The following is a 24,900-nucleotide window of genomic DNA, read 5'->3' on the forward strand; positions in this document are numbered from 1 at the left end:
AAGGAGGTGCTCCAGGTGCTGGAGCTGAAATTTCCCTGCAGCCTGTGGTGAAGGCTATGGTGAGACAGGCTGTCCCACTACTGCCCATGGAGGTCCATGATGGAGCAGAGATCCACCTGCAGCCTGTGGAAGACCCCACTCCAGAGCAGTGAATGGCTGGTGAACCCACAGGAAGCCCATGCTGAAGCAGGTTTGCTGGCAGGACTCCTCCCAAGGAGGACCCATCCTGGAGCACTCTGTTCCTGAAGAACTGCATACTGTGTAAAGGGACCTACACTGGAGTAATTCCTGAACTGCAGCCCCTGAGAAGGACTCACATTGGAGGAGCTTATGGAGAACTGTCTCCCATGGGAGTGATCCCACACTGCAGCAGGGGAAGAGTGTGAGGAGTCCTGCTCCCAAGGAGGAAGGAGCAGCAGAGGTGCGCGATGGACTGCAGCCCCCTTCCCCCATCCCCCTGTGCCTCTGGTGGGGAGGAGGTAGAGAATTCTATAGTGAAGTTAAACCTGAGAAGAAGGGTGGGGGGGAAGGTGTTTTTAAGATTTGGTTTTGTTTCTCATTATCCTACTGTGATCTGATTGGTAATAAATTAAACTAAATTTCCTCTAGTTGAGTCTGTGTTGCCTGTGATGGTAACAGGTGAGTGATCTCTCCCTGTTCTTATCCTGACCCACCACTTTTCCTTATATTTTTCTGTCTGTTGCCTGGCTGAGGATGGGAGTGATAGAATGGCTTTGGTGGACACCTGACATCCAGCCAGCATCAGCCCACCACAGCAGGTTGCAGATGGAATGAAATTCTAGATAGGAGTAATTTAGAAACTGGTTCAAGGAAAAAAGAACATTTTACATCTCTGAAATAAGAGAACTGAGAGGTAAAACTACTGATTATATGCTTAAAGCAAAAATGCTGAAGCAATATTTGTAGAACTGCAAAATGGATATTAAGTCTTTTTCAGGTCTGGAAAGTCTGAGATTATTACAATTTCACCAGGTAGGTATAATGTGAGGAAACTCAGTTCTAAGTTTTTCTTATTCTGCTAATGACAACATTGAATGATTCTATGGATTTATGTTCTAATGGCTTTAACCCTTCAGATTTAGTGAGAGATCTGCTGGCTGAGGCTCTAGTTAAACTGTTTCACACAGATTTTTATTGTGCCTTGGATGTGTTGAAAGTCTGATCAACGTGATTCAATGAGGAAAGGTAGGAGCTTTCACCATGTTGTTTTGTTATGTTCCTTCCACAAGGCTATAAACACACAAAGGCCAATCAAGCCTTCAAATGCCCATTTCCTTCACTGCCTTGAAATCCAGACAAGCTGCTGTGTTAACATTTCTTCAGGGGAATGGTTGAACTCCTCGTCCTGAAGGCCCTCACTGCTGTCAACCAGATCAACAAAGGATGCAAGGAAAGAGGCAAAAGGAAAAGGTCAGCATTCTTCTTCTTCTGGTGACATTTAACTGCACAGGTTCCTCTCCAGTACTACCCGAATACCCCAGTCAACCCCCATGTGCTGATTCTGGCTGGAATAGAGTTAATTTTCTCCACAGTAGCTTGTATGTGGCTATGTTTTGGATTTATGCTGGAAACATTGTTGATAACAGGGATGCTTTTATTACTGCTGAGCAGTGCTTACACAGAGTTGAGGTCTTTTCTGCTTCTCAGGACACCCCACCAGTGAGCAGACTGGGGGTGCATAAGGAGTTGAGTGGGGATACAGGCGGGACAGGTGGCCCCAGCTGACCCCAGGGATAGCCCACCCATGTGATTTCATGCTCAGCATATAAGGCTGGGGAAAGAGGGAGGAAGGGCAGGATGTTCAGAGTGATGGCATTTGTCTTCCCATGTCACTGCTATGCATGATGGAGCCCTGCTTTCCTGGAGATGGCTGAACACATGCCTGCCTGTGGGAGGTGGTGACTGAATTTCTTCTTTTGCTTTGCTTGTGTATAAAGCTTTTGCTTTACCTATAAAAATGTCTTTATTGCAACCCATGTGCTTTCTCACTTTTACCCTTCTGATTCTCTCCCCCATCCCACTGGGGAGGACTGAGCAAGCAGCTGTTGGTGCTCAGTTGCTGACTGTGTTTAAACCACGACACGCCATCACGAAAAGAAATGCAGTATGACAGGGATGGCCAGACATGACTTCCTGTGTATACAAATACCAGAATCTAATTATGCTTTCAGTTAACAAGCAAAGGAAAACTTGGGGCATAACCTTAAAGCTCTTTGTTTCTCAGCCACTTACAGACATTTCCAGACACTGAACTGGGCTTTTGCAAACTGAATATTGAGGGCTAACATTGAATTTCTGTCTCTTATGGATGCTTTCCTAATTTTGTATTTTCCGGAGTAGGAGCTTGCCCTTAGGATCACTTATCTCTTGGTCTTGTACTACAGCCTTTTCAGAATCCTAAATTCAGACTTGTAATCTATTTTGAAGGCAGTCTGGGGCAATTCTTCACTTGGTTTTGCTCTGGTAGCCCAAAAGCTAGAGCAATAGAGGGCCAACAAGGCATTTTTTCAGGAGTCTGCTTCGTGGGTTTGTGTGCTCCCATCTGCCTCCAGGTGACATTTCCTTCACAGGCATGGTAAATGAGTGATGTGTCTGTTCTCCTCCCTGGTGACCCCAGCTTTTAGTAGTCCCTCACTCAACACATGGGCTTTTTCCTATGCTTGAATTCCAATAGCTTCCCATAGCTGTGAATTTAAAGGTTGGGATCTGCAGCATCTAAGTCTTGTGGCTCTCTGGGAAGGCCTATGAAACTCATCCTTATTTACTAAATAGTGTCAGTCAACTGGAGCATTGCAGATACTTTGAACTTGGAGACAGATTGCAGGAGACAGCTGTTCATATCTATGTAGATGTTTTATGTGCTTTTTAACAAGGCAGCTGAATTCTCTACAAACAAACAGACTTCTTTTTTTAGCAGTGCTTTAACCCTTATCCTTCATGAGGAATTTATTTTAAAAGCTTGATTTTTTTTGCTAACATTGATTTTTGCAACTCTAATGGCTAGAGCAACTCTTCACAAAACCTGGCAGAAAACCACAGTTTGACTATGAGTAGCTACAATTCCAAACCATCAGTTTTCCTGAAGAAGATTATGCTGAAAGACCCCCTGGTTTTGTTTGAGACTTTGACTTACTCAGAGCATTTCTTTTGCCATGGAGAAAGAGGCTAAGTCTGCAGGTAAAGTCACCACCATGACAGCAAGGAATGAACGGAAAACAGCTGCATTTGGCAACACGCTGGATCATGTTCCAGTTGGGTTTTTGAGTACCTTACAGAAGCCATTCTGTCTTCAACGAATTCAACATTCAGAAAAACATTGGTCAACCTTCAAGCACTTTTACAGAAACCTGTATGGCAGCAGAGAACATGCTAGAAACCCCTTGTCATTCTTAGTTTTCTAGAAAGCTGTGGGCCTAGTGAGAACAAATAAAGCTTTATTGTAACAGCGATCTCAATTTTCTTTACTGAGAGTTCAGCTCCAAGCTGAACTCCAGGTGAATCACAGGGCAAAAAAGTTAGTTTACTCTATCAGCCTTCTCAGTGGCAATTTTTCTCCTTGGAAGGATATTTTACAAGTATTGATTAATTTGAAGAACACCAATACTGTTAGAATTAAGAAAACAAGATCAGACTAGATACTGATTAAACTTGTATAGAAACCTCAGGAGTCCTGAATTTGTCTGGAGGGTATTTTTTAACTACTAGATATAAATAAAACTCTCTACTACTTAGCTAGGTTTGTTGAAACAAAGGAATTTGCAACAGCCTCGTTAGGTATGTTTTCTATAAAAACATCGATATTGACTAAATTGGGGAGTGAAACAAAAAAATACATCAAGACTAGCCCTAGATTGCTTCTGTCTGATGGAGTAAAACACAGTAAAAATGACTGTCAGTATCATGCTTATCATTGCATGTAATCACTAGGTACAGCCTTGTGCAATGACATTCAGGCAAATCTCCAGCACAGTGCTCTGGAAATATTCTTATAAATGCCATTCAGAGGAATGAAATACGGGTTGGAAAAGGAGTATTTCTGAGTTGATGTGGGCTTGACAAATTCTCAGTACCCTGAACTAATACAACCACGTTTATCTTATTGTCTGGCTGCTAAAACTGTGTCTCTGTCAAACCTAAATATCATCTCTTCTGTTAATGGATGACAAACCCGGCAGTGAATAGAGCTTTATGATCCTCTCATAGTTTGCACAGCAGAAAATCTGTTAGCAGAGTTTCCTGAGTAACAGTGTCCATTTATGTAATGTTCAACTCCTGTAAAGCGTGTCAGAGAGACAGGCAAAGAATGTGAAAGAAGCCTTGGTAGTGGTGTTGTGATATCTGTGATATGCAGCTTTAATTTCCCCTCTCTATTTGACCTGAAACATGTAGTCACACTCACCAGTTTCCCAGGTCTAATACAATAAATAGGCACTAAGCTGTGAACAGTGCACTGGACTGTTCGTAAAAATCAGGTTTTGAACCAAAGGCATATTTAAAGAAATAAGTTTTCTAGGAACTTAGGATAGCCACATTTATTGTCTGTATATCCAGGTTTTGGGAGGGTTTGGAGCTTTTAGATGGAAAGCTCATGACAACTATTTCCACTGTAAGATCAGGTGTCCTCCTAAACTCCTGCCACCGATCCCCAGTCAAAGGAAGGGTAGTGACAGACTGGGGTGGGTGCACATACCCTCTCGGAGACTAACAAGCCCAGAAACTGGCAAAAAGCCTGGGATAAAGCCTTGCACAATGCTAACATGTTCAGAAGCCTATCATCTTGTATTTTAAACTTTAAAACACTTCTGGAGCCAAAATTTTTGGAAATATCTTTTTAATCAAATAAGTTTAATCTTTCATTCTTCCCAATTTTTTCTTCTCCCTGTAAAACCACATATTTTTGTAACTGAATTTAACTGTAATCACCCATGAGGAGACCTAGGGAGTTTTATTAAAAACAAAGTAAGGCTGGTATCTAACACAGTATTTCTTTGTTGTGATCTTATGCACTTTTTTGTGGCTGAAGGAAGGAGTTTCTAAATGAAGAGTGAAATTCAGGTTCCAGTGAAATCAGGATATAATCCACACTCATGGCAATGGGATCAAAAGTTTTACCACGTTCATTCACTCTACCAAGAGCAGGAAAACTCTTCAGCTAAACTATGTTTAAAACCAGAATTTTAATGACCCACTGCCAGAAACTCCAGTAAATGTGGAGATTTTGCTTGTACTTGCAGAAACGTGTCGTTTAGACCTTTGCTAAGGCCTGGATGACATTTATTGTCCGAGATGAAGTCCTGGAACCTTCAGAAACATTATGTTGTTTTCAAACTCTGCACTACTTTTTCTAATAATTTACTTTGCCGGGGCTGATCCCAGGACGACAGTGAAATGCCAAAGGCCCAGACGGGATCTCTCAGGACCAAACCGGCACCTCTTACCGACGAGTCACTTTGCCTTGGCTAGAAGCCAGATCGGGGTTTGCAGGCTGATGCTGACAGACCTGCATTTGCTCTGCGTGATTACGGCAATTTTATTCTCAGTTATAAGCGCTGCTTTACCTGACCGTGAGGGAGCTCTCCGGGAGCACCGTTCCGCCCCGAGCAGCGCTTCCCGCTGCCTCACCCCGCGGGACTCCGCGGGGCCGGGAGGGGTGTCGGTCCCCGCTCCCCCCGGCGCAGCGCTGTCTGGGCGGAGCGGCCCCGGTCCCGTAGCGGGGCGAGCGGGCGGCGGCGGCTGCCGAGGGAAGGAGGGGGCTGGCGTCAGGCGCTGGGCAGCCACTGGCGCGGGAGCTCCCCCTCGCCTCGCCTCGCCTCCTGAGGCCGGGGGATAAAGGCACCTGGCCCGGCGTTCCGGGCCACCGGAGCGGGAAGGCGGCGGGCGAGCGGACGTGCCAGGGTCGGGCCGGGCCCCACCGCGCAGCCCCCTCCATGCGCCTCGCCGGCGGCGCCGGCTCCCCCCGGGCTTTGCCCTCGCCCGGGAACGGCAGCCGGTGGCGGGCGGCGGAGCCCGGCGGCGGCAGCAGCCCCAGTCCCGAGGCGTGGTCGGGGTCGCCGAACGGCAGCCTGGGAGGCTGGGACCCTTTCGGGCGGGACGAGGAGCTGGCGAAGCTGGAGATCGCGGTGCTGGCCGTCACCTTCGCGGTGGCGGTGGTGGGGAACGGCAGCGTGCTGCTGGCCCTGCGGCGCACGCCGCGCAAGGCGTCCCGTATGCACCTCTTCATCCGCCACCTCAGCCTGGCCGACCTGGTGGTGGCCTTCTTCCAGGTGCTGCCCCAGCTCTGCTGGGAGGTGACACACCGCTTCCACGGCCCCGACGGGCTCTGCCGCGTCGTCAAGCACCTGCAGGTCTTCGGCATGTTCGCCTCGGCGTACATGCTGGTGGCCATGACCGCTGACCGCTACATCGCCGTCTGCCATCCGCTGAAGACGCTGCAGCAGCCCACCAAGCGCTCGTACGGGATGATCGCGGCGGCCTGGGCGCTCAGCCTGCTGCTCAGCACCCCGCAGTACTTCATCTTCTCCCTCAGCGAAGTGGAGCGCGGCTCGCAGGTCTACGACTGCTGGGCGCATTTCATCATGCCCTGGGGGCCCCGCGCCTACATCACTTGGATCACCGGCGGCATCTTCATCGCGCCTGTCCTCATCCTCATCATCTGCTACGGCTTCATCTGCTACCACATCTGGCGCAACGCCCGGGGCAAGACTCGCCCGGGGGAGGCGGCAGCAGCGGGTGGCGGGCGGCGGGCAGGTGGTGGTGGTAGCCCGCGACGGGGGCTGCTGCTCGCCCCCTGTGTCAGCAACGTCAAAACCATCTCCCGCGCCAAGATCCGCACCGTCAAGATGACCTTCGTCATCGTCTCGGTGTACGTCGTTTGCTGGGCGCCCTTCTTCACCATCCAGATGTGGTCCGTCTGGGACCAGCGCTTCCCCTGGGTCGGTAGGTGACGCCGCCGCTTGTCCCCAGCGGCCGCCCCGCACGCGTCGGGGGCGCAGCCGGCTGTCCCGGGGCGCTGCCCAGCCCTGAGCTGACCGTGGGGGAGACGGGGCGCGGAAGCGGAGAAGGGACCGAGGCGCGCCCTCCCGGCCCCGGACGGGTCCCTCTCCCGCCGGGTAATAGCGGTGAGCGGCCTTGCACGGGGAGGAGAGACAGCCCTGGGCCGCCGCCGCCCTCGGGGCCGCCCCGCCGGCGCCGCTCGCGGTCCCGGACCTGGTGGCCCCGGGAGCGGCGGCGGCCGCGGCGCTCGGCTCGGCCTGTCCCGGGAGCCGCCCGAGCGGCTGCTGGGGGCAGCTGCGCCTCCGGAGAGAAGCAGCAGCCGCAGCCTTCTCATCCCGAGCAAAACGAGTAGATGGAAACCGGAATTTTTGCTGCCGTAATTTGAACCAGCAACATTTTCGTCCGTTTGAAGCTGCCGATAAGAAAACTTTCAGAAATGTTTAGTATTGTTGTGAAGCATACACACGTACATGTCGGAGCAGTTACATGAGCAGAGAACTTATTACTTCTTCGTTCCTGTATCTGTTGTCTAATGATAGGGTTGAGCACGCCCTGAACCCTTCCTCTCAGCAAGGCAGCCACCTCTGAGTAGCTCCTTTAGTCAAGTCACCGGTTTTCATGAATCAGTGGCAATTTAGATTTTGGAGATATCTGTCCTGCTGTCAGATATGGCTGAAAAAAATTGGTGAGTTTAATCACATAGATAAAAACAGGCAGCATAGTAACATATATTCTGTTTCCTCATAATGAGAGAGCAGCAAATCAAGATGTTGGAATCCAAAATTTCTTGATTTTTTAAAAATCTCCAAATTATCACTTACTGTAGTGAGAGTGCTGATTGCCTCTAATATGGGACTAAAGTCAAGCCTATAATGCAGGTCTCTAGAAAGAAATAAAGACTTGCAGTAAACAAATAGATTTTTTTTTTACTTCAAAGGAAATTAAATCTAAGTGAACAGTTGGGTGTTTGATAGGTTTGTTTGAAGAGATTCTTTAAATCTGTGGAAATGCATAACACTAATTATACTTCTTTGAAGAATCAATATTTACAAAGAAAAATCACTAATAATTGATTAGACTAAATACATATTTAGAGTATTTGATCTATTAACTAGTTATTGAAGGTAGAACAACATAGTGTTTTCATGCCATAGTGTTAATTCCCGTTTTTCCCTTAAGTAAAATTTGTTCAACCTCCGAAACTCAGACTTGATGGACCATCCAGTAGTTAATTGAGCATTCAATACTTTTCAGCTTGTAGATATATACAGCAAAATTCAGTGTTATTGAAAGCAGTGGGAATTTTGCCATTGTCTCCCAGGGTCTGGATAAAAACTTTTCAGTATTTAAAGCAGGAGCTTATTAACACATGGATACACATCAGTGGAAATGTGACTAAATCATTATTTTGGATGGATTACCCCATAACTTATTCTGTCACAGCTTTTTGAAGTCTGTTCAGAGAAAGTCCCATTGACTTCAATGGCAGCCTTACATAAATAAGACCTTTACTGATTATGTTCTCATTATTCATTTCAAATGCTGCAGCTCAACTTTTAGAACTAGAATATTCAGGAAAATAAATCCAATGGTTAATGAAGCAATTGACTGAATGGTGCAAATGTTCTTTTGATGATTAAACAGCTTTCTCTCCCACTCCCCAGATTCTGAAAACACTGCGACTACTGTTACGGCTCTGCTGGCCAGCCTGAACAGTTGCTGTAACCCGTGGATCTACATGTTCTTCAGTGGGCACCTCCTCCAAGACTGCATACAGAGCTTCCCTTGCTGCCAACAAATAAAGCAAACGCTGAGTAAAGAAGATTCAAACAGCAATAGCAGGCGACAGACTTCTTTCACCAACAACAGAAGCCCATCCCACAGCTTAAACACCTGGAGAGAGATGTCCCACTCCAAAGCAACCAGCTTCATCCCCATTCCGACATGAGATAGGGCAGGCAGGGCTTGCAGTCCCATCACAGTGTTTGGGAAGGTTATAGTATGGTATTTTATGCCAGTCCAAGGTATCATGGTACCAAGGAATGACTAAGATGGTCATGAGACAAAAGTGCCACCTTGCTAGATAAGTTATGCTGCAGCATGTAAATTATTTTCTGAAAGTTATTTAGGACTTGGGCAACTGATCAGGATAGTGTGGCAACAATAAAGCAATTATTTTTTTAAATAGAATATATTTTAAATTTTTGTCTGTTTCTAAAATACTAAGTGCATTGTTTGCTTGCTGTTTAAAACTGTAAAAATAATGGAGTTGTCATGTGTTGGGGTAACTCCACTCTCTAGTGTTAATGCCTAAAACTTCTCGTGATTGTCTGATGAAGTCATGGGGAAAGAAGACAATGTGAGTAAGACTACAGTTTAGTCTTAAACATAAAAAGAAAGGAGTAGGGAAAAATCTTGCCTCTCCAGATAAGGAATGTGGTTATATAGACTCTGAGTTGTTGGAATTCAGTTGTTTGTGCTACTCCATCTTGTAAAGGTCTAGTAGTTCTCAGACACTGAAATTTAACAGCCCCTGTGAAGGCAAATCTTTTAGTGACATCAATGTCTATATGTGTATTGTGGGGTTTCATTTTTAGGGTGACATTTCCTCTTCCCTTCATTCCCTTCAAGTTGATGGAAGTTATACAGCATATTTGTGTGTGTGTGTGTTGTTTCACCTACCTTCATTTTTTAAACTAATTTTAAAAATATATTGATAAGTATGATATACCGTGACTAGCTGAGCACCAAGAAAACTCACAATGAATACCAGAACCACTTGTTTTATGGGCAGGAATTCCATGTTTTCTTTTTTGATTTACTAAGACGTCTAGGATTAAGCCACATTGCTTGGTTGTCAAGCAAATAGCCTCATGAGTTCAGGAGAGTGTAGTCATTTGGTAAGAGCTGTAGAACCAGTATATTTCAAGACACAGATCTGAGAATCAAACTTACAAGTCTTCTGGGAACATATAAAAACTATTGTTGGTGCGTCTTTTTTTTATTATTAGTTTTATTGCCAGCTCACGCCAATATAGTCCTAAAAATTGTCAGTAAACTGCAATAAAAATTCATCACAACATATTTGCTAGTTACAAAGCATTCAAGGTGTGTTTGTTTTCAATACAATGCATGCTGAGTTGACTGTAGTTTGTTTATATGGTAAATAATCCTATCACATCTTTCCTTGCTGCCCATCTCTTATTTTGAGGTTGGGTTTTAAAGCTCCTTGAGTAAGTTTTGCTGAGTTTTAAGTCTTGAGAATCTCTTTGAGAAGTACAGCTCCCTGTCTACTCTGTTATCCTGAGCTTGCCAGATCCTGAAATACAGGTGTTCCCCTGGCCCCCTGCAGGAGTGCTGACACAACCCCAACTGTCTGCTGGAGCAGTGGGACACGAGCATGGCTGCATAACGTGCCTGCAAGGAGGAAGCTCACAAGCAGGTTTCTTTGTTTCCCACCAAAACCTAACAAACAAGATTGCTTTTCTAATTGCTTGAGGAGATTGCATGAGGCTTTCACTGAGTATGATGCCCATGCCTGCCCCAATAATGGTAGCAGAAATTAATAGAATTAGATGGAGAATAAGATCATATTAAACCACTCCAGAAGCTCCCCATTGACTATTTTGGGCAAAGAATATGGAATATTATACTTAAAATAATTTCTTTTTAATTGGGGGGTTTTTGTCACTAAAAAAAATCTTTGCTCTTCTCTCATCTTTCCTCATGTTTGCTGTTGCTCAAAGCACTAGAACCCAGAGGATAGCATGGTGGAATGGCTTATATTTAACAGACTATCTTTTTGATAACCTTTAATATAAAAGTATGGCTACAGCTCTCACCAGCTCTTGGACGAAGGTTTGCGAACCTGAAGTTATATTTTAGTCCAAAAAATGCATGCAGTGGTGTGTGTGTGTTTGTGCACATTATATGTACTGTGTATATTTTGCAAGTAGATAATTCACAGTTACTGAAATTGCAAGTGTTTCAAATTAAGTACACTATACTTTGCCAAGTTTTCTGTTTGTGCTACAACTTTCTTTGTACATGAAATCTGTATTGAAAAGCAATTAGCTGTACTAACAGAATTTTCATGTTTGCATAATTGAATTATTTTTCTATTACACTTTACATTCAAACAGAAAAGATAATGAAAAAACATGTGTAGAATAATGTTGAGAATAAAAATGAGCTGGGAAATGACCAATATATGTATTAAAGTGAGCAGACCCAAAGTATAAATTCAAGAGGTTTTTTCAAATATGTTACAAAATCTAGCCTTACACTTGGGACTTACCAGCATGAATTTGCCCTGAGAGGGTTCTATAGTTTCTATAATTAAACTGACAACACAATTTATCAATATTTGGTTTCCAGACATATTTTGTACAATTTTTCACATAATTGTAATGTTGGAAGGTACAGCCAGTATTTTTAATTGTTCATCTGTGGAGATTTTTTTTTTAAAGCTGCTTTGGATTATCATGAGGGTGCTCTAATGGAAACAGAAGGAAACAAAAAATTATGAAACCACTGCAAGTTTTAAACATGGAAACATGCTCTAATAAACATTTGTTTGATCAGAAGCATTTTGAGTTTTTTGCTTATCTAGATTTTGGAGGGCCAGAAATGTATTTGGTAATACTAAATATATTTTACAAAATTCAAAATGTCTTCATTAATTTTAATAAGTTGTTTCCATGAAAAGCTTTAGGGAGTGAACAAAACTAAAATGTTTTTCTATTATATGTAGTGCATGAAGGACAAAAGCAAAGAAGGAACATGCAGTCAGCTTTCCACTATATGCTGCTAGCATTGTTAAAACATGTAACTTAGCAATTATTTGTGTTCTAGAGGGGTTATTTTGATATTTTTGTTTTAAATATTTATCTTCTAATGTAAAACATGATTGAATGGATGAGTCTGTAGTCTGTTGTTTGTACCAATGTTACTAGAATGCAAGCATTTTAAATTCAATTCCATGGCAAAAGTGGAGATGGTACAGAAGATGGAAAGGATTTTGTTCATTTGCAAAAGAACCATAAGTTGCCAAAAAGCTTCTTTTCATTAATTTCTTCTTAAATTTGTAGGCAAACATATTGTTGGCTCAGGAAAAAAACAGAAAAAAAAAGGTTGGGGTTTTTTTTTCCCCTATATCACCACATCAAGACCAAAATCTACAAGAAGACACAAATTCTTCAAAGACAAAGGTTTTGTCTGCAGAAAATCCTATAGCCCGTTCCAAATTGTCCCGATTGAAGGACCTTGCTAAAGTGCATGACTTTTCCATGACTCTTTTCCAAGTCATGTGTATGGAAACCTGGGTAGAAGAAGGAAAGACTCAGCAGAGCTGGATGTTGTCTTAGGGCAGATACTGGTGACCCAGCTTTGGGAAGTGAACACAGATCTTACAGTAGAGGTACTGCTGAAATACAGTTACTTGTTGCATAAAAAACTTACAGGGTTCTCCCAGACTGAGCTCCCCACCTACAAAAAGGACTAATTAAATACAGTGTTCTCTTCTAAAAAAGGGTCTACACAAGTTTCAGTTGTACAGTCCCTTCTGTGCATGAAAGACTGGGGAGGCGGAGAGGAATTTTTATGCTAAACATTAGTTGGAGCTGTAGTTACTCCTACAAGCTAATTTTCTATATTTTTCTTTAGGAATGGGCTTGACTGGAAAATGTATCACTTGCTACTTGGGTAAAGGAATTACAGGATAAATTAATGGACAAGTTTCAAGGTCCAGGACTTGATCACAGCTGCTCCACAGCGAGCAGTCCTGACTGGTTGAGGTAACAGTCCCTCTCACAAGAGTAGGTCCAGCTAATCTTTAAAAAGGCAGGGGACTGCCACAAGTAAGTCATGCAGAATGGTTTGTGCAGCTATGCAAAAAGCAAGCAAACAACAATCACAACTAGTCCCTGCTGAGCTTCGTTAGAGCCAGCCAGCACAGTCTGCCTGTCCCAGGGACTGTCCTGCAGAAAGCCCTGGATCCAGTTCGGTGTTAAGTGACACTGTATCACTGTTTTAGTACAACTGCCCAGTAATTTGCCATGCCTTAGTATAAACTTGCTTAGAGTAACAGTTTACATGCAAATTAGCCTTGGTTCTCCATAAGGACACTTTCAGCTGAATTCTTGATACAGTCCATTGGGTTCCTTAATTTCTGAACAGCAAGGCTGTGAGGCATCATCAGGACTGCAAAGCTCTCTCTTCAGCTCTATGGTGAGAAGACTGGCAAGTCTCTCTAGTTCTAGGTGGACCAAGATGTTGGATGTGGGTGAACTTTCTTCCAATAAGGGAAGAATCTTTCACACAATCCCAATATTCTTCCCATTTCCAACATTCATTTTTCCAGGGGGGTGGATGGAGGAGGAGGCACAAAATGCATTGGCTCTCCAGGGCATAAAGCCCATTCTGAGAGATGTGGAAGAGGTAACCAGAGACTGGCAGTGACTGCCCCAGCCTCTTCCACTGTTACTGCTGTGATTGCCCCTGCCATAGTCTCTCCTGACCCTGGTAATGATGGCAGCAAGAATGGGGACAGGCACCACAGGGGCAGCAGCAGCAGACAGGGTTGTCATTAAAGCACATTAATTTAAAATTCCTTTTGAAGGGAGGAATGTGGATCTTATCAAATAAAAAAACCCACAGTGAATATACGGAGAGAGATGAACTGGTGACTCAGAGAGCAAATAAAACATCTGATCTCAAAAGTTTTTTGAAAGTGTCAAAATACTTTCCATTTTGCAATTTTCAGATGTGTTTTATGTATTTAGAAAAGGAGCCCCTTGTCTCCTGGAACTGTAACCACATGAAGCTCCTTACAGATCTACTAACTATCTCTGCTGAGATGACTACAAGGCTATGTCTAAAAAAAGAACAAAGGTCTCTCCAAGTTAAGAATTCAACATGTGACTTGTAGGGCCTTGGCCACCCCAAAACAAATGTGTCCTGTGGGAAATATGAACAGACACAGAGTTTTCAGGGAGGAGAAACGAAGGAGTGTAAATATCATTCCCCTTCTTGGAAAGAATGTGATAGTCAGGGTAAATATCATAATAGTTGACTAAATCTTCAAGCTAAAAGGCAACAACCTTCTAGTATTTTAGAAAGCTCTTGGTTGAAGATTATGTGGAAGTGAGAAGCAGTAGATGAAGAACCCAGAGGATTAGGAGGGCGTGTAAGTTTGTAGGCATTATTATCAAAAGGAGAAACTTGCTTAGGTGCTGCTCAAATGTTTTTCTAAATAAGAGTAATAACTGTACAAAATAGTGTAGCAAACCCAAAAAATAGGATAGCAAATGCTCTGTCCTGGCTCACTGTAAAGCAGGCAGAGCTTTGCAGAGTAAGAAATCTGCAAACTGGGGTAGGCACAGACAAATGCACCCTCTGGAATACTGTAGGTGTCAGTCACCTCAGAGGAAACCACAGATAACAACTCTCTTTATTTAATCCGGAAAAAAAAGGAAATCAAATCATTGGACTAATTTGCTACACAATTAAACTGAATAGTCCTCTTCCAGAGAAGAAGCAAACATTATTAAATAGCCACCATAATATTTTCTAAATGTGAGACATTTCAGGGTTTCCATTGGAGCAAAGGAGCAGCCTCCAAGTGTTGCACGTAGGGCCATAGAGCTGACGATTGAGTTCAGTAAGACACTTTGGCATTCATGTGGGTTTCATTCATTATGTGGTCCCATCATCTCCAATAATTCAAACACTGTGAGGGCAGTCAGGGCAACAAGGAATTATATGCAGTAAATAATAAACAAAAGCAAAAGATACATTTGTGTGACTGTATATAATCTCATTTCTCAAACCAAATTGCACTTGTCTTTTTCAACAGGAAAGAGCAGGGTTTTAGTTACATACCTCTGATAACCTAGTACACCATGAAGCAGATGATCAATAATCCTAAACTATGATATACAAATGTTCATTATTAAAGAGAGAGGTTTGGAGCTTATCTGTCAGTAACATGTTATTAAATTGAATTGAATATGGAAAATGAGGAGAGTGTTCTGGTTTTGTGTTGTTTCATTGTTTGGGGGTTGGTTATGTTTCTTTATTATGACAATTCCCTTGAAAAGCTATCATTTAAATAAGCTGTACTGAGATGAGATGATCCAAAGCACCATGAATAATCCCATCTTGACTCTCTCTTTCAACTTAAGATATATCATTAGCACTTGCTCTTCTGTCTCACAAATTTATGACCCAAATTTATGACCCAAGTGCCTCAATAATTGCATTTTAAGCTGGAGGACACAGAGGTGGAATTCATCTGCATGGATGTACCTACAGTGCATGTGTGTCCATCTGAGCAAGAGCGATTATTTTTGTGGCCAATACAAAACTAGTTTCTGGAGACCAGGGAGTCATCATATAGAGGATACCAAGAACACTGCCTTTATCTCCATTGATATATATATACCAGAAAACAATTTATTAATTGTTTTTAATGGCAGGTAGTCAGCTAGCTCAAGTTGCTGCACATGTGCTGCAGATAGCAGTCTGCAAGTACTATAGGTTTTACTGAAAGATCTCAGTAGACACCTCCACATTACTAGTTCAGGATTTTACTTTCTTTAAGGGCAACTACAAAATATCACCATTTAATAGCATCATATTGATTTGGATGGAGTTGATGATGCTGTTGCGAACCAAGGGGGCTCATATTGCTGAGGTTCTGCCAGCTGGGTGTCTTTGTTAGTCATGTCACAAGAAAGGCCAAAACCAAAATGAGCCTAGAGATCAATTTACCTCCTCACACCTGGATGATACTTCTGACCTTACAAAGAGGGAAAAATCTCTGCATCTAATCTCTCTGTGTGTCCCATCTGTGCATGCTGAACCTTTCCATCTCCTTTGTCCTTAAAGGTAGATTTGTGAGAAAATCCCTAATTAGGCAGAACTCTCAAGATACTCAGATAATACAATATTAAGGTCAATGAACGACATAGAAAGATATATCGTATTAAGCAAAGAGTTAGGATGAGGGAGGAAAAAAGTCAGGATAATACCTAAAATTCTTGGTAATACTGTGTGGAGTAAAAAGGAATAATAAGGAAAAGGAGAGTGGCATGTCAGATATGTCTGCCACATACTGCAAGTCCTGTTTTCCCTGAGAAACTACTCAATTACAAAAACTTTGAGAATATAATCAGTGTAAAATTATTTGCACTGGATGTCATCAATGACTGTTTTCAGCATGATCACAAAAAATGACACAGTGATGCTGGTCATATTTCCTTAAATGGAAAGTTAAAACAATGTAATGGCTTAGTGGAAAAACCCCAGATTTGACCTCTTTGATGAAAAAGGTCCTTTTCCCACCAGAGATGTCAGGTTCATGCAATAAAAAAGAAACTAATTCTAAGTGCCTCAAAGTCCTGTACCTTTTGGCCTGGTTTGGCCAGGTTTTCCTTGAGCGTAGGGAACACAGAGAGCATGAACCAGACACCCCAGAAACCACCTCAGCTCCCACTGGGTTTGGCCAGAGTAACTCTGCATGTACCAACATGACTGAGTTCCTGTGTGTATCTTTCCATTAGAGTTTTTAAATCCTGCTGAAGGCAAGGACACAAGGGAGTGAAGAAACTCAATGGACACTTGCACCTGTGTCCTTCTTCATGAACCCAGGAGGAGGATACAGGCAGGGTTACCTGCACTGCTGCTGGGCTGGCAGCAGGGCAGAGAACTCACACTCCTGGAACTCCTGCCTCAGGTTAGCAAGCTCTGATGAACCAGCCAGGCTCAAGAACTGGGAAACAACTTACTCCCACCCTGGGAGTACGTTGGAGTACCCTCAATGAGGTCTTCCAGACCAGCAATGTGGGTACTCACTTGCCCTTGCCTCTATGGGAGGCTGGAGATAAACAGGGTCTCTTTCAGGAGACAAGTGGTTAAAATCCTTTTCCACATGCTGCTAGCTGGGATGGGAACATCTCCAAAAATAGGGGCTGAACCTCTTCAACAATGAAAAGCCAGATCATAGAGAGATAGGTCTATAAAAATGTCTTGTAGATGAGATGAGAACTAAATAGGTTTTTTTCTGTTTTGTTTGGTTTTTTTGTTTGTTTGAGGAGTGAGGAGCACATGTAGTAGCTGAGATTCTTCTCTGTGAGCTTGTTAGCAGGAGTTGGGAAATAAAGATCCAAATCCTCAAGCTTTCATTTCAGTGAAAAAGCCAGAGCAAGCCAACATATTACTAATTAGCAGAAACACTCACAACACATGCCAGACATTTGCATTAATCAGTTATTAAAGCATAAATATTTTAAAATGCACTTTCGTGAGACTCTGTGATTTATAGGTATTACATGACAGAAAGAGGGTACTCAGTTTTCAAAATTTAATTAATTTGAAATGAAGAGCATTTGAAACTGTTCTTTCTTAGTCTTTTTATTAATCTTCTTAACTTGAAGTTCTTTTCTGTCTTGCAATCATGTACAAAGCAAAACAGAATACTTCCATACTACAGAAATATTTTCCAAGCATATGATTATTATGCTTATCTGGCCCGTAAATTACAGAATAATATGCATATTGGAGATATTGACTTCAAGAATTAAGCCATGCAAACACACCTTCAGTTAATTTACCTTTGATCTTTTGTGTAACTATGTTTGCCGTCAGAAAGGACTCATTTCTTAATTTCAGCACTTTTCAGTGAAAGCATTTGTACAAAGAAGGACGCTTGCTCACAAGACAGGCAGCCCTGTTATGTATAATGAGGCCACAGCAGCAATGGGATAAGAAATCACACTCTGTCACAAAAGGAAATGGCTGCAATTCTGTCACTTTAATAGTGGCAGAAGGAATGTGTAAAGAAAGTGGGAGAAGAAATGTGTTATTTCTATAACACTAGCTGTGACACTTCTGTATGACCCCAAGGACTAGAGAAGGCCAGCACACAATTTCTGCCCACAGCAGGCTGTATCTGCAGAGGCAGCTCTAGCTCTCTGTTCAAAATGTTTTTCCCCAGAGGTTGGTAAGTTTATTTTTTATAAAATGCTGGCACTTCAAGGACAAAATTATCTTTCCTTTGTGGTGTGCACTCTCAAGCAAAAGTAAAACTCCAGTTTTGACAACCTGACAAAGAATTATAGGGATGTGATATGTGTAATTTTCAGTTGTTCTTGGAGCTGGGCTTGAATGAGTGTCATCTGAAGCGATGCAGTAGGTAAATATATAACCAGTAGGCCAGTCTCTTGTGTAGCTACAGGGATGACAGCAGGAAAATTGATTCTTACGCACTGAACCCTGACACTCATGATAAAACTGTGTCATTGGTACAAAGAGCAGTCTTCCCTTTAGGGACTTCTTCATTTCCAATTTGACTGCCTCAGGGCAATCTTTTAAAGTTGCTTTAAAGAATCTTTTAAAGAATGCTATTTGCTATGTTACTTTTTGTTGTATTTATTCTTTTAGCCATGCCTGGCCTAAGAGCTGAATGAGTTCATGTGTTTGTCCAAATGCAGCATTTCACTTACTGGCTTCAACATGATTCATTTTTATGAGTCTTTGCTCAGCTGCAGCTGGGAATTAATCACTGAATTCAGTGCTTTTCTCATCCATCTGAATCCAGGTGGGATCTTATAAGACATTTTGTTTACCTTATGTTTAGTGGGGGGTTCAATCCCCTAACTAAACCAATCTCACACAATCTTCTGTATTAAATCAATTGGGGATTAAAGAAAAGAGATTACAGGAGACATTCAAGGACCATGGAAATTCTCCTTGCTTCCTACTGATGACTGTCTGGAAGTTTGCTGAGGATGTCGCTTTTGGAGTGAAATTTATGGCCATGCAGAGCTGTATTGCATAGTCCCTCTACCAGCCAGGATCTACCAGGTCACATTGGCATGAGGTGATGAGGTGACACGCTGCAACTGGCAGCTCACCACAGTCCCAGACAGGACATGGCAGCATTAGTGCAATTTGTAGAGATTTGTAACAGAAATATGAAGATTTATATGAGTTAGTTATGATTGAAATATTTGTGTGAAAGTTGAGAATGAAACAGCAGAACAAAGTTTAGAAGGACAGGTCAGATTAATACTCTATGTGTGTGACTTCACTCAAAGCAAGAGGAGGAACAGACTGACCTAAAGATAAGGTGACAAGAAGATGAAGAACAGGACTGGAGCCATAAAATAACCAGATGAGTAAAGCAAGAATTATGATGGCTCAGTTGACATACTAATGTGAAAGATCTCAAACAACACCCACTTCCGAAGGACATGAAGGCAAACCGGCATCAAATCTTCACAGCAAGCCCTGACATACATCTTAGTGCTGCTGAGCATACGTGTGAAAACATGTGAATGAGTAAAAATCAGTGTAGAGATTTTGCAAATTGAAATCACCTTTCCCTTCCACAAGACCTCACAGTCAATTAGCATCATAGTAATTTACTACAGATTGGCCTTGTGGAGATGCAGGAGAAAAAAGCAGAACAGAGCACTCAGTGATGTAGCAATTCTGCTTTCAGGAGGATCTCTCTCTGGGCATAGGTCACATGTGAAGGTGTAGCAAGTTGACAGGTGTCACTTCAAGGGGCTGGACACCATATCCCACTGAGTTTGCTACCTGAAATCTGAAATATTTGAAATAAAGTGTAGGAGACTTTTGAACAGTATCTGAGTTTTGTGCTGGCCTACTGAATATTAAAGGTAATGAAAGCATAACTAATGTCAAAACAGCAACAGATGCACCGTACCCAATCTTATGTAAAAATAGGATTAAAACCATTTAAGACTTCGGAAATAACAAAGACACATTGTCATCAGCCTTTCCAGTAACCTGCAGCTGTTCTGTGTCAAATTTAGTTCAATCCAGCTGAGACACAAGCCAAATTTTGATTTTGGCTATATATGTTCTAATTTTGCTGAAAGCTGGAACCATTTTGGTCCCATAACTCCAAATTTTAGTCTTCCTTTGTTGTATAATCAAACTGGAAATGTTAGCAAGCAGTCTTTTAAATTACATCAACTGCAGAATTAAAATTACTGAAAAGGGAAGAATCTGGCAATGAAGAAGAGATGGGGCAGGAAAATTTTGGGCCATGTGACTGACCAATAAATCCCTACAAGGGAAGAAGCCTCAGAGGAAATGGTCAAGGGTGATGTAATCTTGAAGCTCACGGAATAATGTAGGATGTGACTGACCACAGCTGTTGCAAAGAAAACTTTTGCAACAGGAGTCCTTGGCAAAGGAAGGTGACCTTTGTTTTACATAAACAGCTAAAAGCAGTTGAGTGGCTCAACTGGTAGTGCAAATGTTTCTCACTGAATTCATTAAAAGAATGTAAATGTCTCCCTGAGTTAGCCAGAAGAGCATGGGGGAGTGATTGTGTCGTTCAGCCTGACACGGAGTATAAAAATTAGACAACTAGCAAAAGTGTTGTGAAGAGAACAGGCTTGAGCTGCCTTCAGGCCGTAAGTTCCTTTCCAAAAACTGGGGATGCACAGCATCATGACAATGAGTATATTAAAGAGATGGATAATGGGAGCCACACAATTAAACTGTTTACTGCAATTGCTATATGTATTTTGCTAAGTCTAACTTACAGCAGTGTTGTGAATTCACCATATTTTCTATTACTCTGCTAAATCAGAAATCCCTCATAACATCAATTATCTTTAAATAAGTACATTTGACATTAAAAATTTCACCTTCCATGTGTGGAATATCTAAAAGAAGCCAGTCAGGGAGTATTGGACTCTGACAGGCTATTCCTGTCTTCTTTCAGTACTGGGCTGCCCTGAGGATGCTGCTGATCTCTGAGAAAGTGAGAAGTATTATCTTGCCAAAGCTGCAGTAACTCTTCTGTGAATGCAGTCCTGCATCCTCCTTTTTCTCAATAACCTCTGTGCATGGGCCAAGTCTGAGAAATCATCAAGTGCTTGCTAATGCATATGGTATGACTTTTGAATGGATATTTTTGCCATTGTAATATTTCTTTGCAGTATAGCACCAACAACAACTATAATAGTTGTTATTAGTTGTAGTATTAGTATTTCTATTATTATACTGCAGTAAAATATTTAGAGCGTTTCTTTTCAAATTAATGACATTTAATGTTTGAGCTCCTGGGAAAACCTGGTACTGTGTATTTGGAGATTCCTCCTTCCTAAATTTTCTTGGTTGCTGTGAAAATTCCCTCTCATGAGTACACTAAAGGCAATACTTCTGTCAAAAATCTGCTGGATTACAGTCAAACCCTTATTTCCAGGTATTTCTTTTAAATTGACAAATGAGATGGAGTGCTGCATAACTTTGATAGCAGCCTTAGCACAGCTCATTGCATGTAGTTCACTGCAGTATACCTTAGGTGAAGAGACCGAGCTTTGAAAGCCTGATCCTACACATTTCAAAACAAGAGAGATTCAAATAACATGTTTTCCTCTTCAAGGACTATAAAAGAGGCTTATGTCCCTTTCAGGCTATGTAGTATGTAATTTTTCATTCTTACCAAACAATGCAATAAACATCATGCCCCAAAGTGCTAGGAGTTTTTCAGTTCCTGTGTGTTCTCCTAATCTCAGAGAGTATTATAAAGATCTGCCAGTGCAAGGCATAGGGGCTGTTACCTTCCAGATGGGGCTCCTTTACAACCTTTTCAGTGTGGACCAACTAGAGAGAAAAGAGTATTTTAATATAGTTTTCCTAAAACTTCTCAGTCCTTCTGCCTCTAGGCCAAATTATGACTCCCATTTATACTATATCTTTGCAATATCATTAAAGTCAGTGGTCTCTTCACTTTCATTTTTCTCTTTAGTTTAAGATGTAAAACTTGGGGTAGAAATTGCTGAATTTAATCAGTTTTTATATGTATAAATCTAAGGGTATATTTACTTACCTTACATTTTTCAAAATGAGTTTCCTTTAGAAATAGCAATCTGGTAGTCCTAGTTGAACCAGCACTGTTTGACAAATTACAAATGCCTTGAAAGCAAGTCATAAGACACTATAGAACTCTCCTCTACTCTCTGCTGTAAGGATATTTATAGCTAGAAATAAAAAATGCATGCACAAAAAGAAGATATAAATGGCGAATGATAAACAAGTGCTCAAGAGTTGAAAGTCAGTAGAAATTTTTAGATGACCCCAAATGATTTCCCATTCTTTAAAAGAACACTCTGTCTACTTTATGACTTGACCAAGGTAAGACAAAATAAAGAATGAGGCAAGCACTTTTATTGCACGTGTCAAAAACTGGGAAGGAATGTGTGTGAACTTTTAGGGAGTTTTTCTATTAAGAATTAATATCTCTTAGTTAAAATATGTCAGTCATGGGGTACGGTAGAAATTTACAGCCTACAGATATCTGCCTGGGAGGGATGTAAGTGGGAAACTTCACTGCTGGTACAAAAACACTAAAACCTTGAATTTGGAGGCCTCTATGCTCTCGTGCTGCTTTTGTTAACAGGAATAAATAGATACTCCTTATGTTGTTTGCAGTGTAGAGTGGCAATATGAACCAGGGATCCATTGGTCTTGCAGCATCTGACAAGTCTCAGACCCTGGGAAGGCTCAGAGATAGACATTTGTGTACATGGGAAAACTACAATACTTAGTGCACGTATAAGCTTGAGACTTACAAAGATTTAAATATTTAATAGCTAAGTGCTTGATTCAGAGCATTTCTTCTGTAAGAAAGGTAGCGCAGCAGGAAAGAAAAGCTCAATGCCAGGTTGTCTCCTGTCTTCTGCAATTAGTGACATGGAAATGGAAAGCAGAAGGAAGGGAAGGAGGGACTCTTGTTGCCACAGCAGTACAGGCAAAGGGAAGAGAAGCAGTAGAAGGATGCAGCCTTGAAAGGGCACTGACTTCCCCTGTGTCAAGTGTGCCAAATTTTGGGGTGAAGTGGATATGAATAGTCTGTTATGTGTGTTTTAAGGTCCTGTTACCTTAAATCAGTGCAATTTCCTGGTACTGTATAGCACTGACCTGAGGAGACCCTGGTGGGCAGTGCTGTGCCCAGCTGAATTGGTAGGGGCTGACCTGCTGCCTCTGGAAGATCTCACAGTCCGGGGAGTCCTAGTTCCAGTCTGAGACCATCTTCTGCCTTCTACTACCCAACTGAAGCTGGGTCCTGGTGCAGTACCAAAACATTTGAGGCAGGGGCTAGTGGGAGCAAGACGGTTATGTCCTTCTTGGGTTTTCCTCAGTAAAACTGGGTCTTTTGTGCAAAACTGGGTCTTTTGGGCACTCACCAGCAAATTACTCAGGATAGAGGTATCATGAAGCAAGTCACTGGGAAGCAAGTGAAGACCTAAGAATTACCTGCTCTGTTGACTATTGGCACACCAACTGTGAGTGAATCAAGTGGTTAAGAGCTGGAGATCTGCACAGGTGTGGAAGAGGGGAAAAAATCCCACATGCCAATGCTTTGCAACAGCAGGTTGTGTGGCTGGTGGCTCACTGCAGAGGTAAGTGAAGCTTACATGGCCCCTGGTTAACAGAAGCAGCCTTTGGGCTATGAGATGATATTCTTCTCAGGGTCCTCACTTGAGTGAAGAGCCTTGAGGGAAACCATCCAAATCAGTATGAGACTTCAAGAGGAATTAATCTGCTTTTGAAGCTGAAGATCTAAGCAAACCTAAAAGCCCTGCTCTTTTTAGCTCACTACTGTGTTTATTGGTTTTGGTTGGGGTTTTTTTTAGCTGAATTTGTTCTTTTATGATAAATATTAGATTAACTGACTCTCCCTGATTTCTTGGGTCATGACTGGTAATAGGAAGAAGACTGCAGCACAAACATGAACTTTGCAAACTCTTACCATTAGTTTTCCCTCTACTCTTCACCCTAGGGACAGTTCATCTCTGACCTATAAGCATGGTTCTCAGCAGACAGCTAATCTGTTCTATAAACAAACTGATTTCTATTCCCTTGGGAAAAAAAACCAAATAAATTTACAGTCTATTAAATCAGTGTTCCAATCCTAAGCAGAAGCAAACAGACAACATTTGGCATATGGGTTGGTTTTCTTTTATGATCTCATGAGGACACCTCTGCAAATCATCAGCTGTTTCAAGGAAAGGCCATGCACCTTTCCTCTTTCCCATGAAGGAGAATGAAAGAGTTAAATTTGCTGTTTGAGACTCCAGGAGAGTTACAGCTTAGGACTGCATTTATATCTATTCTAGTCAGTGCGAATGTTAGAAAGGAGCAAGAAAATGTGCATGAGTAGTACTTTTCTCATAAATAAAATCTATGATTTACTCCCACTGAATGACTGGCAGTAGAATAATTATTTTATCATTTACTACAGTAACCAATCTCCTGCTCTGAAGTCCTCACTAGCTACAAGGACTTGTAAATTCTATTTTGATCTGGAGCCTGGAATTCATCCTCACATTCTGCCACCTACCCAAGTACTACAAAATGAGGCAGTGGAGTCCCTTGTAGGTGAAGCATGTCAGATAATCCCCTTCAAGTCATTCTTGGCACTCCACCAGCTTTTGGCTTTCAGGGCTGTAGGCACCCCACAGTTTCTAGGAAGGTTCAGAGGTACTAGATGTAAGGTGCACATTCTGTGAACTGTTTCCACCCCTTCACCAACTACAGTGGTTTCCATGACATATATATTCCCCCTGAATACAATATGATCAGACCGTTACATTATTGATGTAATATTTGATATGAGATTGAGTCTGCTGAACTAGATGAGCTGATTTTCTCATATAGAGAACTTTTCTGATTTTATGTTTTAGGCCTATTGCTACGCTGTACTATTGACAGACAACCATACTACTAAATGAGTTCAATTCATAGAAAAGTCTATGTAAAAAAAAAAAAGAAAGGTCATATTTTTCTAATGCTATTTTGGCAAATATTCGCTAAATGTAGAAAGAATACTCCATGGAA

The 24,900-nt window shown here is 42.1% G+C and overlaps 1 protein-coding gene across 4 annotated transcripts in view; it reads left to right on the forward strand.

The window, feature by feature from the left end:
• AVPR1A (arginine vasopressin receptor 1A) overlaps window positions 1–11,928 on the forward strand; it is a 35,537-nt gene extending 23,609 nt beyond the window's left edge. Inside the window, exons 5-6 of one of the 4 annotated variants that reach the window (XR_004239758.1) lie at window positions 1,251–1,431; window positions 8,679–8,764. Coding sequence is in view for 1 of the 4 variants with exons in the window: in XM_032107079.1 (XP_031962970.1) it covers window positions 5,949–6,957; window positions 8,679–8,962 (1,293 nt within the window). In the remaining 3 variants the exon portion in view is untranslated. Of the gene's footprint in view, window positions 1–1,250; window positions 1,829–5,827; window positions 6,958–8,678 lie in introns of those variants that run through there. The other 3 variants (XM_032107079.1, XR_004239759.1, XR_004239757.1) reach the window with 3 other exon arrangements.
• The last annotated feature ends 12,972 nt before the right edge of the window (window positions 11,929–24,900 follow it).

The sequence above is a fragment of the Corvus moneduloides genome, chromosome 4 (assembly GCF_009650955.1).
Source record: "Corvus moneduloides isolate bCorMon1 chromosome 4, bCorMon1.pri, whole genome shotgun sequence".
Taxonomy (NCBI): Eukaryota; Metazoa; Chordata; class Aves; order Passeriformes; family Corvidae; genus Corvus; species Corvus moneduloides.